The sequence below is a fragment of the Zosterops lateralis genome (genome assembly GCF_965231275.1).
Source record: "Zosterops lateralis genome assembly, chromosome: 15".
Classification (NCBI taxonomy): Eukaryota; Metazoa; Chordata; class Aves; order Passeriformes; family Zosteropidae; genus Zosterops; species Zosterops lateralis.
This window is the reverse complement of record NC_139775.1, coordinates 769759-784444: the sequence shown is the minus strand read 5'-3', so window position 1 is coordinate 784444 and position 14686 is coordinate 769759. Positions and strand designations below refer to the sequence as shown.

The 14686-nt window shown below is 42.7% G+C and overlaps 1 protein-coding gene across 4 annotated transcripts in view; it reads left to right on the top strand.

Moving 5' to 3' along the window:
* Positions 1–14686, top strand: part of EPN2 (epsin 2) — a 39175-nt gene that overhangs the window by 9293 nt on the left and 15196 nt on the right. For all 4 annotated transcript variants that reach the window (XM_083872813.1, XM_083872811.1, XM_083872814.1 and 1 more), the window contains exon 2: positions 10923–11699. In XM_083872813.1, the coding sequence (XP_083728939.1) occupies positions 11105–11699 (595 nt within the window). In that variant the 5' untranslated portion in view covers positions 10923–11104. The remainder of the gene's footprint in view (positions 1–10922; positions 11700–14686) is intronic.

Genomic DNA, 14686 nt, shown 5'->3' with positions numbered 1-14686 from the left:
CACCAGCCTTGGCATCCCTGGGCAAGGCAAAGCAGGCAGAGTAGTTTCCAATCTACATTTAAGGATAATTTTGTTTATATCATTAAGACTGATGTATTTTTTTTTCAATAATAGATTCCGTTTCCTTTGTTTTGAGAACAGTAACTTAATACTGTTGTACTCCAGCCACAGGTACGGGCTTTTTTTGGCAGCTAAACTTCCATGTTACTTGATAATTATTTTCTTTTAAGACTGGCTGATTTTGGTAGCTTTTAGCTTTTCTTATGCATAGAACTTTCACTGGTAGGAAAACTTCTTGCTGGAGGAAGAAATTTGTCCCTCCAGAGCTCTGTAAATAGACACAGAAATAAAATCACAGTTCAGCATCATTGCAGTAACCTGGTGTGGAGGGGGTTTTGTTGTTTTGTTTTTTTTTTTTTTCTTTGCAAATGAAATACTCAATTTAAGCCGTAACATATTTGCATTGTACATTAAAAAGCAGGGGAAAAACCCAATCCTTGTGTAATTTATAGAAGGAAAGAGAAAGCTCCTTGCAAGCCTAAAGGTGGCTTGGCAAAGGAGGGTCATATCCAGGGGGAGCAGCTCCAGGCAGGATTTGATGGCTGTGGGAATCCTGGTGTGGAGAGACACCACCAACCCCATCCAGAGTGATAACAGAGCTTGAGGGAGATCTCAATACATTGATTTTTCCTTCTTCAGGGAGGTGGCTGCTGGCAGTGTGGGGAGGGAGGGTTGTGTGAGCCCTTCCTGCAGATGTAGTTACCAAATGATTCAGCACAGAGCCGTGCCCACGGATTGGAGCAATATTGATGAATTTATTACTGCTCTCTGATGGATGTTAATGGGCTAGAATTTCTCCTGTGCATTTGGACTAGGTGGAAAGCTCTTTAAAAAAAAAAAAAAAAAAAAAAAAAAAAAAAAAAAAAAAAGAAAAGAGAGAGAGAAAATGGTGTTGGGTGAGTTTTAAAGCCACTTTTGTGTTCTGCTTCTAAATCTAACCAGAGAATGTTTTTAATGACTTGCATGAAAACAATGGTCAAAACAATAATCACCAGGCAGCTCTGGGAGGGACAGGGAGGAGCAGTGCTACACAAGGGATTTATTGCATTTTATTTAATATATCCCAAGCCACAATCAGCTGCTTTGGAAACTGAGGTATTACCTTCCCTAGGAGATACCTGGAGTCCCAAGGACACAATCCTTGGTATCAAAGCTTAGGGGGTAGAAGATGTTCCCTGCAAGAACTGACTGGAAGAAAATGACCTTTAATGAAGGAACAGGCACAGATGCTTTTGAGTAACAAGTCTTTGTCATCCTCTTTGAAAACGAACAAGCTGCCTCCCACTCAAATAATTTTCCGTCTAAATATCCAGAATAGATAAAAGAGTAGGTAGAATTTTACTGCTGGAGGGTGGATTCAGAAAACTTGAGGAATTGTTATGCTGACAGCTGAAAATTTCTGAATATCTGCATAGGAGAATGTGGGATTTACCGCTGTTTTCAAACCAGATTTTTTTTTTCCTAATTCCACAAAAATCAACAAGGTAATAATAAAATAATAAATATTTTTAATTATTAAACAAGGATGTATTTTTTGGTGCATGAAAGAAGGAATTGGAAAGTTTAAAGCAGCAAAATGATGCTAAATCCTTTTATCAAATGTCCTGATATTTAAAAAAAAATCTTAGAGTGATTCACTTCCATCAAAGCTAAACTTAAAAATACAGCTCAGAATCAGGAACTGGGGCATCAGAGAAGCTGACCAAAGAGAATTATTTTTATATTGTTCAATATTCTTGAGTTCTGTTTCCTGGGAACCAGAATCCGGGGTAGATCCAGGTTGCTGGTGGCACAGCTGGGACCTCTCCTCTGGAATTGCTTCTGCCCAGGTGGTGGTGCTGGACACATTGGACAGGTCTGATAGGAAGAGGGAGAAAGAGGTGGGTTGGTTTGGGAAGGATTTTGGAAACTCTGGTGTGTACAGTATGAAAATGTAAGAGGGATGGAGGAGTCAGAGGGAAAGGTGAATGATTTGGTGTTGCAGGGCAGAGGTAAAATCGGGGTAGGAAAAGGGCAGGACTAAGATTTTATGAAATTTGGTAATTTGGAGAGTGAAGGACCAGATTTCCTCCTTCTTTGTGGCTGCCTTCAAGATAGAATTGCTGTGTCACTAGGCAGGAAAAGGAGATTTCCCAGATCACCAGTCACCTGCTGAACCAAGTCCCAAATCTAAACCATCAACTTCACCTCCAGTTTGAGCTCCCCAGGTGCAGCTTGGCCCGGTGAGCTGTAACTGGAGCCTGCTGTTGAAACGACTGGTGCTCCCCTTGTTTGGGGTGTTCTTCCAGGTAATTCGAGTGACCTTGGCATGAATTGGTTGGGTGATGTGATCTGTGAGCAGCCTCAGCCCCGGGGTGTGGGATCAGGTCACCAGAACGTTCCACCTGCGGATCCGGTGTGAGGCAGAGTGGAGCAGGCAGGAGCTGGGACAATCCCATCCTCAGTTCTCCTCTGAGCCTCATTGCTGGCAGCAAATCCTGCTCCTGAACTCTGGGCTTTGGCCAGAATGTTCCTCCAGTGACGGGCAGGGAGGATTTTGTTTCCTGCTTTGCAATCTTACAGCAATTTATTCACAGAATCCCACAGTGGGTTGGTTGGGTTGGAAGGGACCTTAAAGCTCATCCAGTTTGACCCTTTGCCATGACAGGGACGCCTTCCGGTGTCCAGGCTCCAAACTCCATCCAACCTGGCCTGGAACACTTCCAAGCATCCAAGAGCAGCCACAGCTTCTCTGGGAACCTGTGCCTCCCCACCCTCACAGGGAAGGATTTTCTCCTCAGGTCCAATCTCATGAGCAGCCAGCTCATGTACCTGAATTTCTGAGGTTTAAAGCGATCTGATGTCTGATAGTTGAATTAGGACATTGTGTTGACTTTTCAAGATGATTGTGCAAAATCTGGTGGCTTTGTGGGAAGGCACTTGAAATTTTATGCCATGAATGGACATTGATGAATGTAAGTAGGCTATTAAATCAATCTCTGTTTTCTTTGCAGGCTTGTAGTTTGTGCTGGCAGGCAGCACACTTAACTAAAATGGAGAAAATAGTGTTTGGATGTATGGACAGGTATTTCTTGGCATCTTGTGCTTCTTGAACAATCCTTTTTCTTAGAAACCATAATGTCATAAAATAAAAGTATTAATCCTTCAGCTTCTACCAGTAGTAACATGGAGAGTTACACTGTTTTTCCCCCCTAGTCTTTGTCATGGTGAGTATTTGCCTCTGGCCTACTGAGTGTATTAATGTGGTTTCATGTCTGGTGTGTGTAGGAGGATGGGAGAAACTGCACTTGGTGATGTCTGCTTCATATTAATAAAAGTGCAAAATCAATTAGGTTAATGAAATAATCAGGTCATTTTAAGTAGCAGGTATCTTCCCAAAACCCAGTCCCAAAATGTGGAGTCTGATACATGAGGACACTTTTAGATGAATATGAATTTGAAAAATTGCAATTCTATAGGAAAACACTGGGGCTTAATGAAGGGAGCTGACATTTTGTGGTCTTGTATTTTTTGCAGTTCTTCCTGTGTTCAGACTGATCTGTGAGGGCCTGAGCAGGTGCCTGTTACCCCACAACAGCCTAAGTGACAAGGCTGGACTTTTCTAATTAGTAATAGATTCTAAAGCATTCCTTCTGGCAAGAATATTGGATATCCACATCCCTTCCAAAAGGGAAAGAAGTGTCTCCTACTGCCCTTAATTCAGTTGAAAATACAATTCAAGTATACTTGGTAAGCTGAATTTATTTCATATTGTTACCTTTCAGCCACGGCACACATTGGGTGATCTTTTTTTCTACTCATTTAGTGAGAAAACAGACAAAATGCTTTTGTTGGAACAGGTAATCCCCAGAGAACAAATCCCTTCGGGGAGGTATTTTCACTGCCCTGTTGGATTAATTTGCATTTGGCATTTCTGGTTCAGTGACCTGACCTCACACTGGTCTGTAATTCTGCAATATTCTGGTATTCATTGCACACCTGCTGCATGAAGAATAAACTGAGATGTGCCCATGGTGCAGGTGGCACTGTGGGTGACACTTGACCTGGCCCTAGAAGGAGGAATGTGTTATTTTTAAAGAGCTGTTGTCAAAGCTCGTAATCCTAAAATTAGATCCCAGTGCAGGTCGGATTTGGGTCGTGAGTGGGGATCTGCAGGTCTGGCAGAGCTTTCCCCACTCCCAGCCCTTCAGAGCACATTTACAGCCACCCTGACAGTAATTCCAGCTGCAAAGGCCAGTGGAGCTGGGGGTGATAAAACCCTATAAAGGCTGATGGAGCTGGGGGTGACAAAGCTCCACAAAGGCTGGTAGAGCTGGGGGTGACAAAACCCCACAGAGGCTGATGGAGCTGGGGGTGACAAAACCCCACAGAGGCTGGTGGAGCTGGGGGTGACAAAACCCCACAGAGGCTGATGGAGCTGGAGGTGACAAAACTTCACAGAGGCTGATGGAGCTGGGGGTGACAAAGCCCCACAAAGGCTGATGGAGCTGGGACTGACAAAGCCCCACAAAGGCTGATGAAGCTGGGGGTGACAAAACCCTATAAAGGCTGGTGGAACTGGGGGTGACAAAGCCCCAGCACCTGTGTCTTGGCAGGTCCCAAAAGGACGTGGCCAGGTGGTGCTGCTGTGTGACGCAGGTTAGACATGTGTTCCTCAGCCCCCCCTTCTCATACACTCTGAGAAGTGAGCTCCCCATGGAGCTCAAATCCTGGGAATTTCAGGAGACAAGGACTAAGAAAAGGTGGTATGGAGAAAACAGAACCAGATTTGTGTCCGTAAATCTCTTTTACAGCTGAAAGTCTGCTCAAGCTGGAGCTGCTCTCGCTCAGTGAGGCTCAGACAGGACTGTAAAACCAGCGCAGAATCAAACCTTGGCACTCATGAATATGCATAAATTTGAAGGAGAATTATCTTTCAGCATTAACTCTTTAAATAAAGAAATAATTTGGCCACCTGCTGTCTGTGAAAGCTGACCTTGTTCTCTCATTTGTAAAAGGGAGTGGAAAGCTTCCAAAACTTTGAATTTTGAACCATTTCCTCTCCTCAGAAATTACACTGAAGAAGACAAGCATTTAAGCTGTGAAAAATGGAAATGAAACCTTTCCCCTGGAGTTAACCCTGTTCTCCAAACCCTTTGCCAATCTGTATTTGTAACTCGTTTCCTAAATAATTTTGAAGGTTGAGGAAGAGCATTGATGGGAATTTCAGGCTCTTCATTTTGCTGTTTATTCCCATGAATTGCTGTTTTCTCTGCTGTGGAATAGCAAAAGAGAGCTAATAAGTGTTCTGCTTGTTGGCTCTTCTGTGTGTTGCCAAGTGTCTTCTCTCCTCTCAGTCCTCTCCTCCAAGTGGCCACGATGCACAGATTCCCTTTTTCCTGTTTGGTCTTGGGAACAGTGTTTGGATTGCAGTTGAATATTGTATCACAGGCAGGGTAATGAGACCCTCTGGCCAGCCAGTTGTTCTTTGAGAATAATTTATGAAGAGAGGAAAAAAAAAATCAGAGAATTAGTCAGATTTGAAAATCTGTCTGGCAGCGTGGATTTAGTATGAGAAAAATGGCTTTTTTTTCTACATTTTATTCCTGATCTTTATATAAAGGCTTGTGCTCAAGGTTTTTTCTGATTTCTGAGCCGTTTGTGGAAAAATGAGACTTCCTAAAACACAGTGGGCTTGGATTTAGACACATAATGAGCTATCCCAGGAAAACCAGGATATGAATTTAGTGCCAGGCAATGGGAATCCTTTTTCTTTGCTGTAAATAGGAGCTGACTTCTTGTTAGGTTTGGGGTTGTGTGTGCAGGTGTGGTGTTGGTGTCTGTCTGTCTGGGGGAGCTTCTTCCTCACTCAGCACCTGGCAGCACCTTCTCTGAGCCTGATCCTTCACAGATTGGCAGGAATTCCCTGATTGATCCTGGAATACAGGTCCCTGAGCATCACCTCCCTCTGTCATTCCATCCTGAGAGCAAGGAGAGCAGATCTCTGGGGGTGTGTGTGTATTCCCCCATGAGAGGGGGGAGGCAGCAAGGCAGGGATATTTTTATGTAGATTGATGTCTGCAGATTCACATCACAGAGTGACTGAATTAATAACTATTTTCCAATCCTTGCTTTCCATGCATGTGACTTACCATAATTGTCTAATCTAAGGATATATGTTGTCTGTAATGCTGCTAATTAAAATTTTATGCAAATGTCTGGTGAACTGCTGGTGTTTAATGTTAATTTTCACATTTGATATTAAAGGCCTTTCCTATATTTCCGGTGCATGCTTAGCTGGGCTATGCAGATATTTACCTCCAGGCTGATATGAAGGGCATTTTATCAGTGCAGGCAAATCCTGGTTGGAGTTTTACATTCCAGAGGTGTGAATGGATTTTGCTGAAAGCCTGGCTGGCTATAGGTGGATTTGTGGGGCTGTTTTCTTTGAACTGAGTTTATGAAAGACTTTGTGGCTTGGCCTTGGTTCTGTGTTAGTCTCAGCACGTTAAAGATGTTTTCTCTTGCAGATTTCATTCACTGAGCTTAATCTCTTGTGAGGGAGAGGAGGAGTTCAGGCAAGAATTCTTTCTGTCTGCACACTGTGTGTAGGAAAGCACCAGGAGAATTCATTATTTGTGTAATGAAACTGTTGGAATAGGGAAAAGGGCATAGGGTGTTTCCCTCCATGTAACACAGGTAGCCTTCACCTTCTTGTCTGCACATCTGTTTCCTTTCCATTTGGAGATGGCAAGATACTTCACAATCAGAGAAAATGCTTGTAGGGACCAAGAGTGAAAAAGAGGAAGACTAAGCCAAGAGTGAAAATGAGGAAGGCTCCCCAAGACTAAACAGTTCAACTTCCACAGAGATCTGCTCAAGCCTTTTTCCTGCTAACCAGAAACAGCTTGAATCAACTGGTCTCACTTTCTGCTTTCTTTGCAACTCTGCTGTTAAACATGCAAACTCACATTTTTGCTGAAGTTGCAAGTGCATTGTGCTTCCTTGTGGTTTGTTGTGAGAAGTTAATTCAGTGAGATCTCTGGGAAAAAAAAAATCTAAATTTTCTGCATAAGAATTTGATCACGTGTTAGAAACAGTTCCTCACTTTTATGCAGTTGGGGTGTTTGGCTTTTTGATCTGTTTAATGATAAAAGAAGTTCTTGTTGTGCTGCAAGACTTGGAATAATCCCGGAAAAGGCTTTCATTGTGTGGTGAGGGAGCAGAGTGTGGAAAGCAGGGACAAAACCCTCTTGGGTGAGAGTCAGTCCCACTGCCAAGGCAGGACCTTGAATATTGGTCCAGCTGCATTGGTGAGGGGAACACCAGCTCCATCAGCTTCTTGTCATCCTTTGGGTGTTTATTTTGAGGTTTAGAATAAGTTGGTTTTTATGGGTTATGAGTAGAGTAAGATGAAAACGTCCATCAAGAAAAGGAAAAAACAAACCTTCCTGTTTCTCTCATGAAAGGCCTTGGTTTTCAGGACTCGAAGATATGAAAGTGAAGAATTGCTCAGCATTGATGGATTGATGGGTTTTGAGTCTATTACAGAACAAGTGAAATATTTAATTTCCTGGAAGTGTGTAAATTGCTGGTTTCCCTTAATCCAGTGTGTTCTCTCCTGTGTTTGCTCTGGCATTGTTTTTCCAAAGCACTCTTCCAGACTTAGAAAAGCTTCCAGTTTGGAGTTCTTCCTTTGGTTTCTTCTCCAAAACCAAGTGCCTGCTTTCCTAGTGGGGTGTAATTGGGAGGGAATGAAGGCTGTTTGCTCTATTTTTTTAGCCCTTGACAGCTTTGTGTTGCATTTAATCAGCTCCAAAAGTGAGCCAGAGTTGGGTTATTCTTACTCGCCTTGCAATCTGCCATGCAGCAAAGCTTAGGAGACTCTGAATATTTTTCCTGTGCTGTTGTGCAAAAATGACTTGGTGCAAGAGAGAGAAAAGGGAAGCAGTCTTGTCTTGTAAGGGTGATTAATTCTTCAGGGATTTTTACCCTAATGATTTTTCCAAAAGCTTGTGAAGTTGGTAAGTAATAAAACTTGTCTTTGACTGGGGAGATACACACAGGTGAGGCACTTGCTCCTGTACTGTACTTGTAAAAAGATTTTGGGAAGACCTCTCATCCCTGACCTCAAAAGAAATAAAACTTTCCTAAGGGCAAGAATGTTTTTCATAGATTTGCAGTGGGTTAAAAGCCAGGAAATGGGATTAGGAGTAAATGTTGGTTCTCACAGGGAAGGGCTCTTCCCAGCCAAGTGTCCTGCCAGAGATCAGTGCTCTTGCAAATACTCCTTTTGCAGATTGGCCCCCAAAAAATAAGGTGGCCAAATCAAAGCAAATTTGAAATGAATTTTGAATTGAAAGGAATGATGAAAGATTGAGACCTGCTGAGGGATAAAGTGACAAGTGAAATGCACAGGGAAAAGAAATGAGCAGTAGAAGCACAACTCCCAAGAGGCACATGGAATTCTAGGAAGTTTGATATATGGGGGATTTTTGATATTTGATATATGGGGAGTGCTAAGCAGTAAATGACTCTGTTGTGATACAAACTTCTGTTGCTGCCAAATCTGAAATGCAGAGTGCTGGGGACTGTATGTATCCCAAGAAATGGGAGTTTAATCTGCATGGAAAGACCACAGAGATGATGGAGATAAGGAGAAGCTTCTCAGTAGCCTGAATTTCAGAAGGAGTTGGCCAATTCCTATAAAACCATAAGGGACAGAAAGAAGCCCAAGGTGATATTTTCTTTCTTAGAAACCTTAATGAGCTGTTAGTTGAGTGTGGCCACTGGTTGTACCTTCTGAAGGTCACACAGGGAGCTCAGGTGGCTTCCAGGGGGGTTGGGAGAGGCCCAATGTGCCCATGCTGGCATCCAGGGTGTCCCAGTTGCTGATAATACAAAGAAATATAAATATTCCTTTCTTACGCTTTTTGCCACAAGGATTTGTGCCTGAGGATGTCAGGCTTGGTGGACTTTTTATCCAATTGGTTTAGAAGGTTTTGTAGTCCTCCTGGGTTTGATTTTTCATATTACTCACTGCTTTTCTGGTTGAAAAAGCTCAGTTTTTATAGGGGAGTTGGATCCTTCTGCTCTGGGATCATCAGGATTGTGTCCATGATTCCCCTAGCCCTTGGATCCTGTGCTGCCTCCAGGAGCTCCTGCCTGCAGCCTGCTCCCAGTTCAGTGTGACCTTCCACATCCTCTGGATGACTGGTTTCAGCTTGGCTGGGAACTTGCCTTAACCTATTCTTGGCAAAAAGAAATGGTTTGGGCTAAATAAGATGTACCTTGTGCTTTTTCTGTTTAATTTTGTATTGTTTCTTCACCTTTTACAAGTCATTAGAGAGGGATTAGAGGGGGATCACAGGGGCAGGTGAGCCAACAGATCTGGGCAGTGTAAAATTCCAGAGGGAAGGAGCAGTCATGGAATGTGTGTGTAGGATCAGCATTTTCAGATTCTGGTTTTATCCATGCAGAACTTAAAATGTCCCAGGAGATGCCCCCTTTTATTCCTGCTGCTGTTGGTTATCTCCTCTCCTAAATATTCTCAATATTCTAAATATTGGGATTCTAGATATTGGGGGCAGCACCAGGGGGATGCAGTTTACCTGAAGTTTAGTGTTGGTTTCATTCAAAGTTAATCTTGCATCGTGTCATAAGAGGTTTTTATTCTGCCAAAAATCAACTTTAGTGGAAGAAGATCCAATAAAATAACTCATTAGATGTGTTCTATGGTAGTTAAACCTGCCCAGAAAGGTTTCCAAGGAAGGGAATTTGTCTTTATGCTAAAAAAAAAAGCCATTACAGACCTGTGCTGACGCTGAATTCTGCTTCCATTCCAAATGGCACTGTTCTAATTTGAAGAATGGTAACAATGTCGGGCTTGAAATCTCTGCTTTTCTTGTCCCCAGTGTCTCTGTAGGGGATGGGGTTGGTTCTTGGGAGTGCTTGAGGAACATTATTAAGGGACATCTGGCATGGGCATCTCTGTGAACGTGGCCAGACCCAGTTTCAGAGTCCCTACTCAGTGTTTGTGCCCCTGGTGGCTCTCAGGGCTGCTCTGTGTTAATGGAATGGCCAATCTGCCAGTTTGCCCAAGTAATTTATTCCAAAGCTTAATAGCCCTCTGTTTACTTGAAACAGTGACCTTAACTAAAGGACTGACACCAGCTTTCCAGCTCCACAGCTTGTCCTTGCCTTTTCTTGCCAATCATTTTGGCTTTACAATTCCATTCTCATAGAATTAAAAATTCTTCTGTGCTGTGTGAGAGACACACAGAGCAGGAAGCATGGATCTGCTGAGTGTTGTCAAATGAACAAAGTAAATGCATTTGGAGGGGCAAAAAAATTCCTTCTAATCTGCTTATCATGAAAGGTCGCCTTGAGTTGGAGTGTGTTGGGCCGCAGGATCTCTGCCCTGAGACTGAGAGGGCTTTAAACTTACCCAGGGTTTCAGAAATGGCTTGGTTGATGTTTAGGAAGTTTGCTTGCTCTCTCTGGATGCAGATTCCTATTGTTAGTGGGCTGCTGAACATGGAATTTCTTCTGTGGTTTCATCTGAGCTCTGTAATTTAAAGTTCTAGGTAGGTTTTGCTTCAGAAACTAAGTCTCCAGGTTGGGCTTTGTTTCTGGTTTGCTTTTAAAATTTTGCCTTTGTATCAGCTTGATTTTCCTCTTGCTTTTGTTTTGCTCAGCACTTCAGGTTTTTAATCTTAAATGTTTAATGCGACTCGTGAGGAGAACAAGTTGTTTTCAGAATCAGAAGAAATTCAAGGAGATAAAAATTTAGGGAAATTTCTCCCAAGTGTGTGTGTATGTCTTGCTGTCTGTGCAGAACAATCAGACCCAACTAACCTGCTTTGTTGTCTTTCCTCACTCAGGTCATGATTTTTATTTTCTCCTGTCATCCTCTTGAGGAGAGGAAATGATTGTAGTGGGACGTGTCACAAACACGCCACTGCTACGGAGCCTTCGCAGTTCAGAAACGTTCCTGGGAGAGCAAATTTAGCCCTTCACTGTTGTGTTCTGGGATCTGCCTTGGGGACAAAAAGGGGAAATAAAAATGACGACTTCGTCTATCAGACGGCAGATGAAGAACATCGTGAACAATTATTCAGAGGCCGAAATAAAAGTTCGGGAAGCAACCTCAAATGACCCCTGGGGTCCTTCCAGTTCGTTGATGACTGAAATAGCAGATCTGACCTACAATGTTGTGGCCTTCTCTGAAATTATGAGCATGATCTGGAAACGACTGAACGACCATGGCAAGAACTGGCGACACGTCTACAAGGCCCTCACCCTCTTAGATTACCTGATTAAAACTGGGTCTGAGAGGGTGGCCCAGCAGTGTAAAGAAAATATTTTTGCTATCCAGACGTTGAAAGATTTTCAGTACATCGATCGAGATGGGAAAGACCAGGGCATCAACGTGAGGGAGAAATCCAAGCAGCTGGTGTCCCTTCTGAAGGACGATGAGCGCCTCAAGACAGAGAGGGCCCAAGCCCTGAAGACCAAAGAACGCATGGCTCAGGTGGCCACTGGGGTGGGCAGCAACCAGATCACCTTTGGGAGAGGCTCCAGCCAGCCCAACCTGTCCACCAGCTACTCAGAGCAGGAGTATGGCAAGTCTGGAGGATCCCCAGCATCCTACCATGGCTGTAAGTACAGGCAAACACATCCCAGAATGTTCATCCTTATTTTTGGGGAGCTGCTGTTGGAGGTGGGAGCGAATCGTGCCTTTGGGAGGGTGGAAATGCTGCCTGCAGGGGGATCTGGGATCTCTCTGAATCTGCTCCGTGGTGTGTTGATGGCCTGGGTAAATATTTGCTTTGGAGGGGACTGTGTTTGGTGATGGAAATCGATTTCAAAAGCCCTTGTTTACTGTCAGTTCCAAAGGTAGCACTGCCAGGCTGCTCTTGTGAACCTGTTCCAGTGCTTGGAGTGATGGGGAGGCTGTGAAGGGGTTTTTCTGTTTGTTTCTGGTTTTAAAAGGAATGCTTGAAGATGTGTTCTTTCTGTTCAGGATGGAATCATAGAATGATTTGGGTTGGGAGGGAATTTAAAACTGATCTCTGGGACACCTTCCACTATCCCAGGCTGCTCCAAGCCCTGTCCAACTTGGTCTTATATTAATAAATAAGAAATACAGACTATTTCCTGAATAATTTTGCTACTTTATGCTGCTCCTGTTGTACTTTGGCAACAATGCTGCTGTTTAATTTCCTTTATTGCTTACTCAGCAGTCCTTGGAGGAGGAGTGCTTTGAATCTGTATTTAAATATTTATATTCTCAGTATTTGGTGTGTGAGTGTCTGTACTAGATACTAAACACTACACTTCATTCTTAAAAAATGAACACAGTGATGTGGGAAGAACAAATTCTTTCCACCACTGCTTGGTGGGACTTCCTGTCATGTCAGGAGGAGGCCTGATTTGGCACTAAATCCTCCTTAATGTAAGTAATGATCTGATTAAAGCTGCTTTGGCTGGAATGTCAGTGGTTGTGGTCTAATTCTGAAAGAAAATCTTTTCTTTAAATGAATGTTTAGTGTGTGGAGGGCTGTGGCTGAGCCAGGGTGCAGGAACCATTGAGCACCAGCTTTAAGAATGTGAAGTTTGTCATGTCCTGGGTCCCAAAGTGCTTCTTAAATCATAAATCCATGAGTGGGGTCAGCCCTGCTGACATTTGCAGGTGAAGATAGAAGGAAAATCAGACCAGGATGGAGAAAATCTGGAGATGAGCAGAAAAAATTATTTCCAAAAGGAAGTATTTTTAGGATTGAGGGTACAAAAAATGTGAATGAAGGTTTCCAGCTATGAGAATTTTTGATCTTGGCTTTTAATTAGCAGTAGGATAACAAACATCCTTATTTTTCTGTAATAATAATTTTTCTGTATTTATATAGTTTTTCTATAATAACCATGCTTCAGCACTGTGAATTTTTAAAGAAAAACTCACATATTGTTGCCTCAATAATAACAACATTTTTCCTTTTCAAGTGTATAGATTGTTGTTGACTACAACAAAAAAATCTTAATTTAGAGATAGCTTGAAATATTGATTTTCACTTGGGCTGGTGGGCTGAAATATGCTGAGCACACCTTGGGTTTCACAGCGTTATTCCTCCACCAGTCCCAACTTTAATTAATGCCTGGAACTATTGTTTGGAATCTTAAATGCTACCAGAGGCTCCAAACTATTCCTCCCAGCAAGGCTGAGCAATGCAGGGCGTGTTCCTCAGTTGTTCCTCGGGTGCTTTAGGAATTCTGATGGGAGAAGCAGCGAGTTTGGCTCTTCCCTCTCGGTATTCCGAGTGTGAATTTACTGCTCCCACTTCCCTGTGTGTGTTCTGTGGTAGGATTGCTTTGGAGGTAAAGATTCCTTATTCTTTTTCTTCACCCACTAAGAAGCTTTAGGAATCTCAGGGTTTTTCTTTCCCCCTCTGTTTCAATTCTCCTGGACTTTTTTCACTGTGGGTCAGCAAAAATCCAGGTGGTTGTCAGTTTGTGTATTTTGAGGTTTTAATGTGGTTTTTTGTCTGGTTTAATTGAGTGGAGCAAAGCAAACCAGCACCTTCCAGAACAGCTGTGCTAAGTCTTTCTGATACTGGGAAACTGGGAAGAGCTTTATCCCAGGAAACAAGGAAGGAGTTTCATTAAAATCCAGACATTTAATCTGTTACATAAATGTGGGGTTATTCCTGTGCCTGCTAAATTTAATGAAAAAGATGCTTTTCATTATTTAAAGTGAAAGAGATTTTTTCCATCATGGTGGTGTTTTTTTTTTTTTTTTTTTTTTTTTTTTTTTTTTTTTTTTTTAAATTATACCCTTCTTTTGTGCTGCAAATCTGGATTCAGGAAAAAAAAATCTGCAAAAGGAATGAAATTCTGCTTCACTCCTGGGAAATCTCCCCTTAGAACATCCCTAAGATGCTGTTGCTGCTCTGTATATTCTGGCAGAATTCTCTTTCATTCCTCTGAGCCTTTGAAGAAGAGATCAGAGACATTTAGATTCGCTATCTACAGCATGAGATTTGCCTCTTCAAACATTTAGCACCCTCTTTGCTAAATGTTTCAGGCAAATAGTAATAAAGTTTGGGGCAGTGGCGGAGCCTTTTTTGCCAACACCACCACAGGAAATGTTTTATCCCTCTGTGCTTTGCTGTCAGCACTTTTTACTCCTGGTTCTTGTAGGCACCATGGTTGAGGGTTGCTGAATTCGTTCTCTTGGGTTGAAGAATTTATATTGGGTTATAAAATCTCATTTTTAGTGCCTTCTGGCAGAAGAAAGAGCTGAAATAGTTTGGGAGTTCCTGCAGGACAGCTCACCAGTAACTCCCAGTGGATACTGGGTTGGGTGTGAGAGATCTCTGCCCTCTCCTTTCAGGGGCTAAAAGTAAAATTTTTGTTAAATCAGTGAAGCCTTTTTGGGTCAGTTTGTCAGGAATGTTGAAGCTGCACTGCACAGGCATCTCTGACTGAGCTCTGCTCAAACTCCTTTTCTCCAGCTCCCCAGCCTGTGTAGGTTTGCATGGGAACAGTTGGATTTTTGCTCCATGTTGAGCCACAGGGGGTTTCCTTAAAGATTTGCTGTTTTTTGTGTCCCAGATTCATCCTTTGTGACAAAATAAAAGCAATATTGATA